General features: G+C 36.4%; 1 protein-coding gene across 2 annotated transcripts in view; it reads right to left on the reverse strand.

Moving 5' to 3' along the window:
• Nucleotides 1-18,083, reverse strand: part of LOC128219686 (diacylglycerol kinase delta-like) — an 84,278-nt gene that overhangs the window by 26,756 nt on the left and 39,439 nt on the right. For both annotated transcript variants that reach the window (XM_052927597.1, XM_052927596.1), the window contains 11 exons: nucleotides 17,777-17,902; nucleotides 17,221-17,400; nucleotides 16,324-16,406; nucleotides 15,742-15,850; nucleotides 15,232-15,371; nucleotides 12,780-12,932; nucleotides 7,932-8,019; nucleotides 7,565-7,636; nucleotides 6,107-6,469; nucleotides 1,297-1,384; nucleotides 239-445 (listed from right to left, as the gene is read on the reverse strand). In XM_052927597.1, the coding sequence (XP_052783557.1) occupies nucleotides 239-445; nucleotides 1,297-1,384; nucleotides 6,107-6,469; nucleotides 7,565-7,636; nucleotides 7,932-8,019; nucleotides 12,780-12,932; nucleotides 15,232-15,371; nucleotides 15,742-15,850; nucleotides 16,324-16,406; nucleotides 17,221-17,400; nucleotides 17,777-17,902 (1,609 nt within the window). The remainder of the gene's footprint in view (nucleotides 1-238; nucleotides 446-1,296; nucleotides 1,385-6,106; nucleotides 6,470-7,564; nucleotides 7,637-7,931; nucleotides 8,020-12,779; nucleotides 12,933-15,231; nucleotides 15,372-15,741; nucleotides 15,851-16,323; nucleotides 16,407-17,220; nucleotides 17,401-17,776; nucleotides 17,903-18,083) is intronic.

Here is an 18,083-nt window from a genome sequence, read left to right on the forward strand (position 1 = left end):
AAATGAACAGAACAGAAAAATATTTTTGACTTAAGCATAAACTGCTCATTGTCACAAGTGTCAGTATTTACTTTTGTACTTTACTTCTGAGTGTAAAGAAGATATTCAATACTGATGAAGAGCCTGCATCACTAACAGTTACATACTTAAATCCTATCTAGCCAACATATAAACATATCTTGGATATAATAAGATTAGTCAACTTCATGAAGGATCAAACGTTAAATTGTGCGCATACCAAATTTGAGTCTGTGAAGCTGAGGTGACTTGGGTGTGGTGTCTGCTGTAAACACCGAGAAACTGGGCGCAGAGCGGGAGTTGGGGCTCCCTGCCTGTAACGGGCTCTGTGTGGCGCTGAATGGGGTAACAAGGTCGCCCGAACTGCCGGAGGTCCCCCGCAGTAGACGGGTCTGCTCCATCGTCTGGGCATTTTGTTCATCAACCGCTGACAGGGAGGTAAAGGAGTTAGTTAATTAATTTTTTCATAACATGGAAGCACCTGTAAACTTGATGATTGAAGTTTTTATTTTATACCTGTATAACTCATCATATTCGACCATAAAAGAAATATTAATTTTTGCTAAAAACGTGTGCTCTTATAGAGAATATATTATCGCATCCATTATCGTGCCCCAATTTCTCGAAACTTCTTAAGCTTAACAGGTTTTAGTCGCTTATTTCAATTAGCCAAAATACATACTGAAAATGGATTTTGATAAATGAAAAATGGTTTATTCTGATAATCATACAGATTATTCCTACATAATTTCTAAATTTCATGAAGAAGTAAATATAACACATTTTATAGAACAACAAAAATAGTGAGATTAGCTTAATCCTGTTATAAGGGACTTAAGAAGTTTTGAGAAATTGGGGCCAGAAGTTTACAATATCAATGATGCCTTTAGCCAAAAAGTGATCGTAAATATGAACAACTGCGAACAATTCTTTTGTCAGCAGTCTTAAAAACACTGAAATCTAGACATTTATGCATAAATTGGCTTATTCCATGACAAAAAAGTTGTCAAAACCATCAATCTATGAGAGTGCAGATTTAAACACATTCAAAAACTAAATCATTATCTAAAGTAAAGAAATATTGCCAATAATTAACAAAATGGTGGAAATTAATGTACATGTAACATCATGATTATACAACATAATCCAAAATCTGCTTTATGTTATAAAACATCTAAGGAAGTTGAGAATGTCTTTAATTTGAAATATTGTTAAAATAGTTTAACAATTTAGAGCAGATTATGTAACATCCTGTACAACATGACATTGGATGCCCACCTCTTTCTGTATGCTCTATGATCTGCCTGATGGCCTTTTTCAGACTGTTGGCTCTGGACATGAGGGCATCACGGGGCTTGAATATCGTCTAAAATGAGAGGACAATCACACATATTAGAAACACAAACAGATAGAAAGTGGTACCCATAGTTTACGCTGATAAAGGCATAAGCACAAATGCTAATAAATATAAAATGAAGTGGAATACATATTTTGTTAGATTTATCCTATAACATATACACTAATGAAACCCCCCAAAAACATTTGAAACCTGAGATTTCTATAATAACGAGATTTCTATAATAACATCAAATACATTAATGAAATATCTAATGAGTGTATGACTTCTGAAGTTATGAGCAACACAAATTCAACAAGATCCAAAATGCCAATTTTTATTTGTTCAAGGGCCATAACTGAAGATATACTATGTGTAGCTGCAAACAAAACCCACGGAGCTAGGGCTGTGTATCGTCACTCAACTCACAATACGATACGTATCTCGATACGGAGTACACGATTCACGATATATCACGATACGCACATTATTTTTTTATACATGTAGGACTTTAGTGTTTGCCTATTTTGTAAATTGTTGAGCATATTATCCTTACCAAAACTATATTTTTAATATTTTTTTATTATTTTGTAAATTGTTTGCTATATTATTAAATGAATATTATTTGTTAATGTTTGCCATTTTCATTAATTGTTGATCATATTTTTATTAAATGAAAATTGTTCATTTAGTTTTGCCTTTGTTAAATGTTAATTGTTGAGCCTATTATTGTTATTAAATGAGTATTATTTATTTGTCTTTTGTTTACCTTTTGCATTGGTGTTTTCCTTTGGTATCAAAGTACAAAATGTTTGTTTTGATAAAACACGAGTAACACACAGAGGTATGATCTTATTGATCTGGTATTTTTGAAATGAAAAAAACAAAACAAACAAACAAAAACAATGTGTTATATCCCACAAGCATGAGTTAAGTCAGGTGTCTACTAGCTACTGTCTAGTCACTGCTGACATTAATCTACAAGTCAAACGTAGCCATTGCTAACACCAACTCTTTTTCACTCATGTTTTTCTTCAGAAAAATCAACATAACTAAAGTGTCCGAGTCTAATGCCTTCTTGACTTTGCAGACGACTGAAAACTGCCAAAACAGCGAAAGCCACTTCAGCCGCATTTTTGCATACAGCTAGCTCGCAGATTCCAGTTTTTCATATCTTTTGTAAATCAAATTCAAAAAAGAAAATCAAATTTCAAATTTTTTAAATATTTTATTTTCATTTTTCATTTTAGTTTTAAAAATAAACACAGTGTAGATAAGTAAGATAACTAGTTGTAACGTATTTTGCTAGCTCTACCTGCTGTTTGCGAAAATGCGGCTGAAGTGGCTTTCGCTGTTTCGACAGTTCAAATTGACCGGATTGTGCAAAGATGTTTACAGTGTTTTAAGCATACAAATCTTAAGTCGAGGTAACGAATCTAACGATACGCGATACACACATTTTTTTATGTATATCGTCTGGTACCGAATTGCGATTTTACAGCCCTACAAGGACCACAACTTCCAGGTGCTAAAAATTAGGCTGAAAATTTTGGGAGAAGTGACTTCTGCCTTCTCCCTTAAGTCAAATTAGGGAGAAGTGGGGAGACTTTAGGGAGAAGTGATACTTTTCGTAACACCAGATACAAAAACTATGCCATACCACACACCTCAGTTTATATTCACGTTCAAATTGATTGCTTTAACTATATGAAATGTTCATAAAATAATGTATCATTTTTGGCTCAGCAAAAGTGTATTAGTCAATGTCACATAGTTTATCTCCAAATATCATCTAAATTGTAACAAAAACTAAGACGGCTAAGCATTTGAAACAATCAAAATGACCTTATAAATGAACTGTTAAATTTTGAAAATACATTAAGTGCAGGGGGGCAAATCTTAATTTGGTATGTTCGAGATAGGGTACGAATGTCACATTCAGCTATGCTGTTATTTAGTTGTCTCTGGCTAAATAATTTTCAATATGCTGAGATTTAAGAACCAAATGACATTTAAATCACTGTCCTTGATGAAAAATTTACCAATATTTTTTGTCGTATTTTAACAAACTTTGATCAGGGTCTTCTCAATGTACATTCTGATTGGTTAACTTTTAAAAATGTGCTAAAATTGTCGGTGAAGTCAATCTCGCTTTGATGATACAAATGGGTGAAGTCTGAGAATTTTAGGTGACCACTTCGCCCCCTCGCGAGAGCCCTGACTTCATGACCCCATTTACATTACCCTAATGTTTCATGATGCTATTTAATATTGTTTCAGAGTTTTGAGCGACACAAGTCCAGATATGCCAAATTTTGCTAATTCAAGGGCCATAACTCTGATTTTACTTAGTGCAACTGGATACAAAACCCCACTGCCCAGGTGCAAAACTTCATTGCCAAAATAAAATTCCACCAACATTTTTTGATTGTAGGTGAAACAGTTTTGGGGTTTTGAGCGACACAAGTTCGCATAATACAGAAGGATGCATGGACGGACAAGAACAACAAAAACCTCATATACAGCAGTGATCAAATTGAGCACAAGTCTTCAAGCCTATTTAGCAAGCCCAGGATTACAAAAAATCTTCGTTTTGTAACATGTTTGTATACAGTACACTCAACTAGTTAGACCCACTTTCCCCGCTCACTCCGAGGGATATAGTCGATGATTGCGGATTTCCTCCGATGGTAAAACTGTTGCCATTGCTAAAATCCCCCCCGAGTTCCTCCGAGTGGCTGGCTTACTGCCGAGTTTAATATGAACGATAGCGTTGGAAATCGTCCGATTTTATGATCCCGCGGCAGAACTCCCAAGTCTAATCAGATAAGCAAGAACTCATTCTTGTTTAGAAGTTATTTCTTTTCATGCTTATGCACATTGTTAATCATAAAAGATTCTTACATGTACCAGCTTTTAATTTGTTTTTGTTTCCATAAACGCCAATTGAATATTGTCTTGAATAATAAACATTGAATCATTAAAGTATTGCCACTAATTGTATTGCATCATAAAGCAGCCGATATTTTACACGATTCTGAACCATGACCTCTGACGTCAAGCGCGTGATCAATACAATGTAGAAGATACTATTTATTATTGATGTGTAAACTAGCCTTTCTCGGGTGAAATGTATTTATCAATGTATTCAGCAATTAGCAAAAACACGTTTATAAGATGCATGTGCAACTAGTGAAATACGACTGCATTCTTGTGGTAAGCTAACTTCGTGCAAAACGGGCAGAGGAAAAAGAATAATTGCAAATTACTGGAGCCGTCGTAATCAGTTGAAAATTTTAATAAAAACAAGAGCTGTCACAGTATGTGACGAATGCCCTCGAATGTGACATTGACCTATGAACAAGGTCAGTACATGAAAAGTTGATCTTGCCTTTATGTGTCAAATACATATGGCAAGTTATTTTAAATTGCCTCTGAACATAAAAAATACCACCCATACTTGACAACCTACACTGTTATATCCTTATATTCAGCATTCCCTTGTGAATAAACACTTAGTGTATCTTTCACCTTTGAGGTAGGGACATGGGTCTTGTATGTGACACGTCGTCTTGGTATGTCAAACACAAGTGGCAAGTTATTTTAAAATCTGTCCATACAAAAGAAAGTTACAGCCCGGACACGACAAACTATACTCTGTGTCCTTATATGCAGCATTCCATTGGGAATAAACACTAAGTGTGACCTTGCACTTAGAGGTAGGTACATGGGTCTTGCACGCGACACGTCATCTTGGTATGTCAAACACATGTGGCAAGTCATTTTAAAATCTGTCCATACAAGAGAAAGTTATAGCCCAGACACGACAACCTATACTCTATGTCTTTATATGCAGCACTCCATTGTGAATAAACACTAAGTGTGACCTTGACCTTAGTGGTAGGGACACGGGTCGTGCACACGACACGTCGTCTTGGTATGTGGAACACATGTGGCAAGTTATTTTAAAATCTGTCCATACAAGGGAAAGTTACAGCCCAGACACGACAACCTATACTCTATGTCCTTATATGCAGCACTCCATTGTGAATAAACACTAAGTGTGACCTTGACCTTAGAGGTAGGGACACTGGTCTTGTACACGACACGTCTTCTTGGTATGTGGAACACATGTGGCAAGTTATTTTAAAATCTGTCCATACAAGGGAAAGTTACAGCCCGGACACGACAACCTATACTCTATGTCCTTATATGCAGCTCTCCATTGTGAATAAACACGAAGTGTGACCTTGACCTTAGAGGTAGGGACACTGGTCTTGTACACAACACGTCGTCTTGTTATGTGGAACACATGTGGCAAGTTATTTTAAAATCTGTCCATACAAGGGAAAGTTACAGCCCGGACACAAGTTATAGAGCCAGACACACGGAAGGACGGACGGTGCGATTTTAATATGCCCACCTAAAAATAAAATAACTTTAGCGTAGATTCTTATCAAGTGTCCGCAGAGTTTGGTGGAGTTAACCCCAACGAGGAACGCCGTGTTTGTTATTCTTCCGTCGACTGATCACCCTCCGAGGGCCTTAAATTCAAACTCAGAGGAACGCGGACAGTCGATAAAATCATTTTGTTGGCCTTGATAGCGAAAATCCGCGGAGGGAAACGGAAAGTGGGTCTAACTCGTTGAGTGTACTGTATCACAGTTTGTCGATTATAATCTTACAATTGTATGATGATAAAGTGGGAGTAGATTTTGAAGACTGTACAGTATGTACAAAATGTATACTCACTGGTTTTGGTTTCATGGCTGAAGGTGGAATCTGACCGTGTACTCTGGTTTCACATGACCTTGGAATGTCTCGATTCTCGTACAATTGCCGATTATTATGGTGACTTCGTTGTCGCGGCAACCGACTCTTCACTGCAGGTGATTCAGGGTCACCGCTAAACAAATCTTCAGCTATAGTGTCACTACGGTTTTCAGTTTGTGAGCTTTCACTGGAATTTTCACTGTAACTAGTTCTGTTGTCCATGGAATCGTCGGTGTGTACACTGTTACTATTGGTGACCAAATTTGGATCAAAGGTCACACTGAGGTCATTCATAATGCTACTATGAGGGTCATTATGCATTGCTGATGAATCACAGTCCAGCTGTAAAAAAATAAAAAGTAATACATGTACATGTATATCAATAAACAGTTTAAATTAACAGGGCCTTCCCCAGGCCAAATTAGCGCCCTAGTTAGCACCCCGGCACCATGGTGATAATCTTGATAATCATATTGCATTATATTCAGGAGCCTGAAAGCGCTTGTATTTTGATTTATGGTACCGAAAAATAGGTCCGCTATGATCTTAATCTAGGGGCGCTTGTATTTTTTTGATCAATTAACACATGCTGAACATGGTTATTACATAATTGTCAATGACAGGGTGCTGTTTTAATGGCTGATTGTTATCAAATAAATGACTCTATGATATATGTCAATCGGTAATGATTTAAGTGTTAAGGTGTTTTTGATGCAGGGTTATTATTTTGGATGATAAACCAGTCTTCCTGTAATTGTAAAATTTCTGCCTGTCCACTGGAGAAGTTTGTTGGAAGTTTTAGCCTGTCCAAAAAAATATTAATTATGCCTTGATGCAAACCAATGAAATCAGTTGTAATAAAATGCCGTTACATATGCATCGTATTTACTCGTTTATCTAGGGAAATCAACATCATGATTCCATATCAGAAATGGCCGACTTTTGTCGATATTTTGTGACGTCAAATATCAATGTGGGATCGACTAACTATTGCTAAGGCAAATAATCAGCAAAAAGACAAAAAGTTTTTCAATAAATTTCGCTTTGAGGTACCTTTTTGCTGATTATTTGTCATCTCAACATAGAACAGTCATTTACGAAAGAGCTGCCGGACCTGTACAAAATTTACCGGACATGTCCGGTGGACCAGCACATTTCAGGGAAACTGGATAACTATTTTCGGTAGTTTGCACTTTGCAGAAGGCATATTTGAACTACCTTAAGGTCAGTTCTCATTTTTGTGATATCCGTATTCGAATACGAGTATCCGACAATTGAGATCAAACAAATTGACATTTTACTGACCTGGGGGCGATTTTGGAATATCAAAGCCTTCGCCTGATTATTACAGATGGTCTCAAAACGTTCACTAGATTAATGGCTGACCTAGGATGACCCCAGAGTGAAGTAAAACGCTTACTAGACTACTAGACTGACCTGGGATGAAGCTTGAGCCTCTTCGTTCAATGTTTTGAGCAAACTTTCGAGCTTCTCGTTTAAGGTGGCACACTGAAACAAAATACATAATGTAATTAATGTAAAAGTTTTTCATATGAATTTATAAGAACAAATTTAATTGGTATTTTTTTTAATTAGTTTTTATTAGTTTGAATGCATCTTAGCACATGGATATGGGTAAAGAATTTGTTTTTACCATTGAACAAAACTACTACCTACATATATTTCAATATTTCAAATACAGGCCATATCAGTTAACCTTCATAAATAATGGACCTTATCAGTTTTGACAGTTTGTTGACAACTAATGAACCAATTCTGTGTTACCCTACATGTAAATACTGACCTTATCAGCCATGTCGGCATCCTCTTCCTTTTCGCGGTGAGCCCGGCCAACCTTGGCTACAAAATCCTTAACCGTCTCACACAACACCCTGGGGATGAGAAAAGAGAGGAACTAGTCACATATGGGTCAACCTTTACAGCTATTTGCACTCATGCAAGTATATTTGTAAATATCCCTAACATCAATCAATTGGGTTTACTTCTAAGCTTGTTTTTTATCTAAAATACAAGATAATTGTTGAAAGGGTTTACTTTGATTTTTTATTGAATAAAACCCATATAACTTTAAAAGTCAATAACATCACAATTAATATCAACACTGATGTCATCCTTACAAAATTCTTTGATATTCTCAGTCATGTAGAACATTAAACCAGACCTATCACTATATGTGATTAATAATTTCACAACAATTCGAAAGTGGGTTTTATTCGATAAAACAATTGGATGTACAATGAAATAGGCTGCTTTTACCTGTAAAATAGTTTATGCTATTTAAGTGAACACAATCTCACAAACATAATGTGCTTTATAAAATACAATAGAGACCAATTATTGAAGTTGGAAAACATACCCAGAAGGTTTTTACGACCGGATAAAGAAACATTGAAAATATTAAAGGATTATGATATTTTGACATACAGATCTGCCAGAGGCGGTCATTATCAGCTTACACAAAATTGGGATGACAATCAAGGGATCAATTTGGAAAATTTAAGAGCATTACCTGAAGCTATTCCAACTGTAATATCAACATGTAGATCAAAGCCTAAACAAAAATGCAACAAAGAAATGCTGGACTCTAAGAGAAAAATGAATTTATCCCACATTAAATATGAATCTCAAACAATAGTTAAAGGCCAGAAAAACATAAAAATTTGTTGCATAAACCCAAGATCCTTGAAAAACAAAACGATATCTTTTAGTGACTTGATACTCTCGAATGATCTAGATATCATTGCTGTGACTGAGACATGGTTAGGCACCTCAATCGATAAAGCATGTCTAAGTGAATTATTACCGGATGGGTATAAAATCAAGCATGTGCCACGCCCAGGTAGTGGGCGAGGTGGTGGGGTGGCCCTGATCTATAAATCGGTGATTGGTGTTAAAATAGTCTCTTCAACCAGTGATAATATATTTTCAACATTTGAACATATTGAGTGTAATGTAAGTATCAACAACTATACATTGCTCATGGCCGTTATGTACAGACCTCCTCCATCAAAGAAGAATGGCTTGAATGCACGAGATTTTCTGGATACCGAATGGCCAGATTTCTTATCAAAATTTGCCACAATTGACAACAATGTCATTATCACCGGCGATCTGAATTTTCATTTGGACAATCTTTCTGATCGCGACACCATCAAATTTAACAGTGTGCTTCAATCCTGTGGCATGTATCAACATGTGAAAGGGCCAACCCACGTCCAAGGTCATACCTTAGACGTGGTCATCACCAGAGACATGGAAAACATAATATCTTCAGTTGTAGTGACCGATCCTGGATTATCAGATAGCTCTGGCAAAATAGCTAAGGATCATTTCGCAGTAATGTTCAATGCGCTTGCAGCGAAGCCCCCTCCGGTAAAGAAAACTGTAACATACAAGAAACTTCGGTCGATTGACGTTGATTCATTCAAAGCTGATATTCTATCATCCGATCTTTTGAAATTGTCTCAGAGCACGTCAGATGCAGACACTCTTGTCTCATCATACAATAGTGAACTTTCAGCTTTAATAGACAATCACGCGCCATTGTGTTTAAAAACCATCACATTGAGACCATCTTGTCCCTGGTACACGGAGGAGCTTCACGGTGCCAAACATGTGAAGCGTAAGCTAGAACGTAAATGGCAGATTTCAAGACTCAACGTTGACCATTTAATGTATAGGAACCAATGCGCAATCGTTAACAAAATGTTGAAAAAGGCAAGAATTGATTATTACTCAGAGAAAGTAAAATCAAGTGAACGGGACCAAAAAAGTTTGTTCAAATTAACGAAACATTTATTTAATGGCCCAAGCGAAGTTGCACTTCCACCAGGTAAGAAACCAGAAGTTTTAGCACAGGAGTTCAGCGATTTCTTTATAGATAAAATAGAAACAATCAGAACGAACATTTCATCTCGGCATCAGAGTGAATCAGTACCAGAAGATCGACGCACAGAAGTACGTGATATTGCGCGAATGGATAATTTCATTCCAGCAACAGAGGAGGAGGTGAAAAAGCTTGTTCAACAGTCAGCTAACAAGTCTTGTGAACTAGACCCTCTTCCTACATGGCTCTTGAAATCGTGTATAAACGAACTCCTACCAGTTTTGCTGAAAATTGTTAACAGCTCGCTTCAAAGTTCAATCGTGCCTAAATCATTTAAAGCATCACGAATAAGGCCATTGTTAAAAAAGCCTAGTCTTGACAAAAACATACTCAAGAATTACAGACCAGTATCAAATTTGCCATATCTCTCAAAAATCCTCGAAAAAGTGGTAAACAGAAGAATTGAGGAACATTTGACAAACAATCAATTACATGAAACAAACCAGTCAGCATACAGGAAATTTCATTCAACTGAAACGGCATTGGTAAAAGTTCAAAACGACATTCTTGAATCATTAGACACAGGTGATGTTACGGTACTCGTGATGCTGGACCTGTCGGCTGCATTTGACACCATTGACCATAACACCCTTCTTCAAAGACTCGAATCTGACTTTGGATTTGCAGATAAACCTCGTCAATGGGTCGCATCATACCTAACAGACCGCTACCAAACGGTATGCATCGACGGCAAACTCTCTGAACCGGTCCTTATGAAATTCAGTGTTCCTCAAGGATCGGTACTGGGCCCAAAATTCTACACGATGTACACTAAGCCGGTCGGGTCTATCTGTAAAAACCATCGTCTAAACCACCATTTTTATGCAGATGACTCCCAACTCTATCTTTCGTTTAAACCAACTGACCAAGCATCAAAGGTAGTCACAATCACGCGAGTTGAACAATGCCTAAAAGAAATCATATCATGGATGAATTCAAACATGTTAAAATTGAATGCAGACAAAACTGAATTAATTATTTTTTCAAGTCAAAAACACTCCAAACTTGTTGAAAATCTAGAACTGGAAATTGGCGATACGAGCATAAAACCATCAAAAACTGTTCGAAACCTTGGTGTTACGCTTGATTCGAACATGCACATGGACCAGCATGTTAATTCGGTGACTCGAACATGCTATGGTCAGATACGACAGATTGGTCACATTCGGCCATATTTGACCGCTGATGCCACCAAGACTCTCATAAACTCGCTTGTGACATCACGGTTAGATTATTGCAATGCTCTCTTGTATGGCGTGCCGAAATCAACAACGAACAAACTGCAAATTGTTCAAAACACAGCTGCACGTATCATTACGAAAACAAGCCGTTTTGAACACATAACACCAATCCTTAAAGACCTTCACTGGCTTCAAATACAAGATAGAATTAAATATAAAATTATCATTCAAACTTTCAAGACTTTGCATGGTCAGTCACCGGTTTACATGAGCGACTTAGTAGAGGTTTACGTGCCAACTAGATACCTGAGATCAGCAAGTGCAGCAACCACCCTTGTGCCACAAAAATGTCGACTGGTCTCTTACGGTGATAGGAGTTTCAAAGTTGCTGCCGCAAAACTATGGAATTCTCTCCCGGACACTCTCAGAAAAGAATCATCACTTAATTCATTCAAAAGAGCTCTCAAAACACAACTTTTCAAAACTTCCTACAACGTATAGATAACAACTGTGGCTGTTTTTATCCCTACTTATTTTTACGATACAGAACTACAGTAACTGTATATGTATATATATATATGTATATATATATATATTTGGTTTCATGTTGTTGATTTCTTATTCTTATTTTACTTTTTTATGCTTATTTTATTGCATATAGCATTTTAGACACTTTATGTGTGTGTGTTTTTTTGACAACATATGAGTTTCACTTGAATTGGTTTAATATGTTAAAATATGTCACTTTTGGTGATTTCCACATATCTGCGATATGTCACATGTTTAATTGTAAAGCGCCCTTGAACGTATTTTTTTATGAAAAGGGCGCTCAACAAATCTGGTCTAATAATAATAATAATAATAACACAACTTTCTTGTTATAAGAAGTATCACTGGGAGTGATGAAAAAAAGTATAACAAGAGCAGTCACAGACTGTCATATCCCTGATTTAAGAACAGTATCAACTTCAACTTCGCCTTATGACAAAGATTTGTAACTTAACAATGGATGATAACTAAAAATACTGCACTGAGAGTTATGGTTCATGTGCACGGCACTTCTCCTCAATGAGATCTATCTGTACATGAAGTTTAATACCTCAAAGACTTTTCAAGTTATTCTCCAGACAAAAATTAAATATCAAAGTTAACAAAGGGTAATAACTCAAACAATACAGCAGCCAGATTTATGGTTCATGTGCACTTCACTTCCCCTAAATGAGATCTATCTGTATATGAAATTTGAAGTCATGGTGTGAGTATTATAACTTCTCCTTTCGCCAGTATGTCTAATTGTATATGTCATTGTGGTATAGGTAGTTCATACTGATTTCTTTGAGCTTGATTGTGACAAAAGCTGATAGCTTATAAAATCACTCTTGAGTCTGTTTCCTGGGTAGAAACCAGCACTGGTGTCCATTTTAAGAGGCCGTGAGAAAGTACCCCTAGTGGGGAGTGAACCCACAACTTCTTGGGTGAGAGGCAGACACCTATACCACTAGACCACTCTCACCCTTGACTTCACTGTGGTATAGATGACAATTGTATATCGATCTCCACTTACTTGGCTGATGAGATGACAGTGGAGTGGTCCTCGGAGTGAAGTATCTTGGAGAGATGGTTGGCCACGGAGTCTTCATACTGGGAGATGGGGTCAAACTGTTGGGACAGCTTCCGAGGGGGAGGCATGTAGCCCTCGTATGTCCATATACTCCATCTAGGGGAGGATAACAAGTTTGTTATATACAGGGGATAGGAAATGCCCATTGGTTCAAGAGAGTAGAAATGGTTAAACTGGTTCAAATTTCGACAACCATCGGACAGGAATAATTTCACAACAAAGTATAACAATTTGAATGGTTTTAAGTCTGGTATAGATTGGAAAAGAAATACTCAAGATAAAGCGCTGTCAAGGTTGAATTGATCTATTTAAAGCGCCACTTCTAAAGGGATTTTCTAGGTAACATTTCTTTAAAACACATTATTTTTTATTCGTCTTATTTGTAACCCTTATCGATTCAGAGCTTTTACATGAACAGGTTTTTTTTTAATAAAATAAATGCCTGGAATCCAACTTGTTCATACAAATTGATAAGACAATGAACAATGAATTTATGTTTCTTTTAGGCCACCAGCCCATGTCATAAATGTACACATATATCAACATATTCCAGTGTCAGACTAGACTTTAAGGCCACTAGCCCATGTCATAAATGTACACATATATCAACATATTCCAGTGTCAGACTAGACTTTAAGGCCACTAGCCCATTTAACAAATGTACACATATATCAACATATTCCAGTGACTAGACTTTAAGGCCACCAGCACATGTCGTAAATGTACACATATATCAACATATTCCAGTGTCAGACTAGACTTTAAGGCCACTAGCCCATTTAACAAATGTACACATATATCAACATATTCCAGTGACTAGACTTTAAGGCCATCAGCACATGTCATAAATGTACACATATATCAACATATTCCAGTGTCAGACTAGACTTTAAGGCCACTAGCCCATTTAACAAATGTACACATATATCAACATATTCCAGTGTCAGACTAGACTTTAAGGCCACTAGCCCATTTAACAAATGTACACATATATCAACATATTCCAGTGTCAGACTAGACTTAAAGGCCACTAGCCCATTTAGCAAATGTACACATATATCAACATATTCCAGTGACTAGATTTTAAGGCCACTAGCCCATGTAACAAATGTACACATATATCAACATATTCCAGTGACTAGACTTTAAGGCCACTAGCCCATGACTCAGGGCTTTTTCTATAGTACCCACGGGTCCAACTATCGGACCCATTCCCAAAGCAAAATATAAGATATTTTTCCCAATCTTCAGAAAAAAATCCCAATCCAAAAAAAAAAAAAAAAAAATTTTTTTTTTTTTTTTTTTTTTTTTTTTTTTTTTTAGAAATTCTTTATACCTGTACTGGTTCATTTTCAACATTCTAATAAATTATGTGATGTGAAGTTTTTTTGGTACTTGAACTCAGAAATCATTGATTTTCATCACATTCAGAGACATGAAATATCTGTCATGATTTATTGAAATAGATATTTACACCCCAAGGATTGATATTTCAGCCATTGTGGGTCTTTTAGAGAGAAAATAAACTAATATTAAATAATTTCCTAATTCACAGGAGACTAGACAGCTTTTTCTTTTCACTGAAAAATTTCCCAATTTCCGCAATTTCCCAAAATGTCTAGGGTCTTTTTCCCAAAATGGGCAGAAAAAGCCCTGCATGTAACAAATGCACACCAATATAGTAGGGATGGCAACAAGTACCCGAGTACTCGATCAAATGTCCGAGTACTCGAGTACCAAATCACTTCTCGAGTACTCGGGAATTTTTTTTTAAAAATCTATAAAAATCACCAAATACACGATTTACAGACAAAATATCAGATCTGGTTAGTTGCCAAGAGGACAATTTACGGGCCCTCTAATCCCCGCTGTGTACACAATTGACCTCAATCAATTAGTTGACAGTTGTTGTGATAGTTGCAAACTGTCAACAAAGGACCCCTATTTCAAATTAACACTGATGTCAATTAGCGAAGTTTTGATAGCGGTACTTTCAGTGCATACTTGTATAAAATGAAACAAATAAGACAAATTAAAAGCCTGAAACAACATTTGTTTTCTTTTTATATCATTTTTTGTTAAAATACGTAATGAAAGTTTCCTTTAAAGGTGAAAATGACCAACAATGCGACCAACGCACAATATACATCATTAACGATACATGTATACACAATCTTGTCTTTGCGAACACATATTCATTTTTTCCAAGTAATCGAGTACCCGAGTACTCGATCGAACGATCGTCCAAGTACTCGAGTATTAATTTTACTACTCGTTGCCATCCCTACAATATAGACATATTTCAGTGACTGGACTTTAAGGCCACCAGCCCATGAAACAAATGTACACATATATTTATATATCAACATATTCCATGGCCTGGACTATCACACACCTGTCTAGCATTTTAATCTGCGAATGCTCCATTTTCTCCAGTATAGCGGGTAGCTGTGTGTCATCATCAAAGGCTGAGCCCCATCCCAGTACCCGTGCAAGGTCATTACCCGTGCCAAATGGAAGCACACCGATCTGACACTGAAAATAATGAGAATATTGACTTTTCTAGATACAGTCAAACCCATTGACTCGATATTGCTTGACTTGATTTCCTTGATGTAAAGTACCGATATCATTTTACTCTTTGTAAGCATTTCCACAAGGCTAGAAGTAATTTGGCTGGTCACTGTGATATCAAGCCAACAGGTTTTGACTGTATGTTATATTTCATTATGAACTGTATATTTGTTCTGCTTTTTAGTATATTTTCAAACCATTTACCCTGTATCATATATGTCCAAAAAGGCAAAAGATGAGCCTAGCTTTTGATGTTTTGAATCTTGAACATTAAATATGAGACCAACCTTTGGTGACAGCTTGCCTCTTTCATAGCTTATTACTGTTTTACCTGTCGATGAAGGTCCATGTTGTCAATTTCGGAGAGGACCCAGCCAATACTGCCGTCACCGCCACATACGAGGATTCGGAACTGGTCAAACTTCTGAAACAACCGTAACCTGCAAAACATGCAGAAATATTAAAACATATTCAATTAAATATCATAAAGATATTGCCGATATCGTGAGTTATATCTCTCAATATTGAATATTTACATTCACCTAGTCCTTTGTATAGAAAAAACTTGACTTTGGTATTGTATAACATGCAAAGAGTTATGACGTGATTGTTGATTTCAATATTGAGCAAATACTCAACTGCAGAAGATACTGCTTATTTTCAATTGTAATGAATATTCTATTCAAATGTAAATATAAGTGCTGCTTGAAATTTTGTTTGGGTTTATGCTTTTAGAACGTAGAAAGGCAAGTGAACGAATGACCAATAAGTGTAAGCGCACTTCGTGGAATATGCTACTCGTGCTTTACTAGCATACAGCATAAACGCATGAAAAAATGCGCCCTTACCTTAAATACATAATAAACATGTTTAAAAAAACAACATTTCAAGTGACAAGAACAAGCATACATACCCTGGATGAGGTCCACCATTCATCAGATCAAACACCTGAGCAGGGTTTAGTAGCTGCTTGAACCGACGTAAAAACTTCACACCCTGAAAGAGCACAGAAGCTTACAATCAAAGTGAATGATGATATTAAATGATGTTTCCTATTAATAATTATAATCAACAATTTTGATTAGTTGGGCGAAAAATTGGCGACAAATGATTGTATTTGGTCATAATTGGTAATCAATTCAATAGGCAAGTTGTTTTGGTTCTTTCATCTGGTTAATGCATTTGGTCAAATTTTGCCAATTTTTGGAAGTGTTCAGTTGTAATCGTCAACAATTTGGCTGAAAGCAACAACAATAACTTCAACTGTACATGTAACATAAGCATAGTTAAGGTTTGGTTATTGTACAAGAATAAAACTACCATTCAGGTATTGTCAAAATCCAATTGTACTATCGATAATCAGTTACTTGAGTGAAACCGATTATCGAAAGTCAAACTGAAACCGAATTAAACACTAATGATGATTCATAAGCACTACATGATTTTCCCTAGGATTAATTTGGACTATCTGTCTGAAAGATGAGGACTTGGAAATTTGGCGAATATTTGAAATTAGGGAAAATGCAAGATCCTGCAAAATATTTGGCAAATTACAGGAAAACATGTCAACAAGAGCTGAAAAGAGGGAACAACAACACTTGTCTGCTTTTATCAGTTAAACAAGAGGAATAACTCAACAGTTATTAAAGTGAGAGTTATGGCCCTTGCTTTATATGTGTGTATTGTGTTTGGCAACATTTGTACCAATTTTCATTTAAATATCTTACAATTCTTAATTTTCTTTAAGCTACCACATTGATAAGGTGACCAAGGCCTTGTCAATAACTTTTTTTTTTTAAATTGTGCCGACCTGATTATCCCCAGACTTGGTATTGACAAACACAAGAAGCGGGCTGGTCCCAGGAGGCCTCATGGCTTCCCAGTAGCCGTCGCTGTCTATAGAGTTGATGGCCGTGGGCAGTAGGATGGATACGCGACACTGTGACAGTGGACACTTCTTCGGTAACTCCCCACGACACCCGGAATGTACCTGTTTGAGGGGTATAGTCTGTATTCAGTGATATAAGCCCAACTGTGCATTTAACGGCAAGACAGGCAACACTGGGACTACCAAAAATGTACATGTAGAGCTGCCATTAATTCCTTATAAAAAATGGACAAAGCAAGTATTTGAAAGAACGTTCCTTCTGAATCATTTTAATCTAAAAGAAAAATGCAAAGTCTTACATGGGAAATTATTATTTATTGCACAATAGTGTTATAAGTGTTTTAATTTTTCAGCAACTAAGTACATTCAAAATTTATACATTTGATATGATATTAATATCCTGTGTCCAGGTACTAACAGTAGCTACATGCACTACCAAGGTACTTACAACAGTATCGTGCCATATGCAGGTACTTACAGTAGTTTTGCACCAGAGACATCTCCAGTCTTGCAGTTTTCGGACACTTCCACAGATCTTATCACATACAGTACAGCGGGAACTCACATTCAGGTTACCCTCCAACCACTGGTGTGGCATTGTGATCTGAAATATTATAGTTTTGTGATCAAAAATGAAATAAGTTCGATAAGTGTGCCAATTAGCACCACCATAACTCCTTACATTTCTGTACTTATTTATTACCTTTTGATAATTTGACATTACTTTAAATATATCTTTTCTTATGGGAAATATCATGAAGCAAATTGAAATATTTTGTTAATTG

Source organism: Mya arenaria, chromosome 15 (assembly GCF_026914265.1).
Source record: "Mya arenaria isolate MELC-2E11 chromosome 15, ASM2691426v1".
In the NCBI taxonomy this organism is placed as follows: domain Eukaryota; kingdom Metazoa; phylum Mollusca; class Bivalvia; order Myida; family Myidae; genus Mya; species Mya arenaria.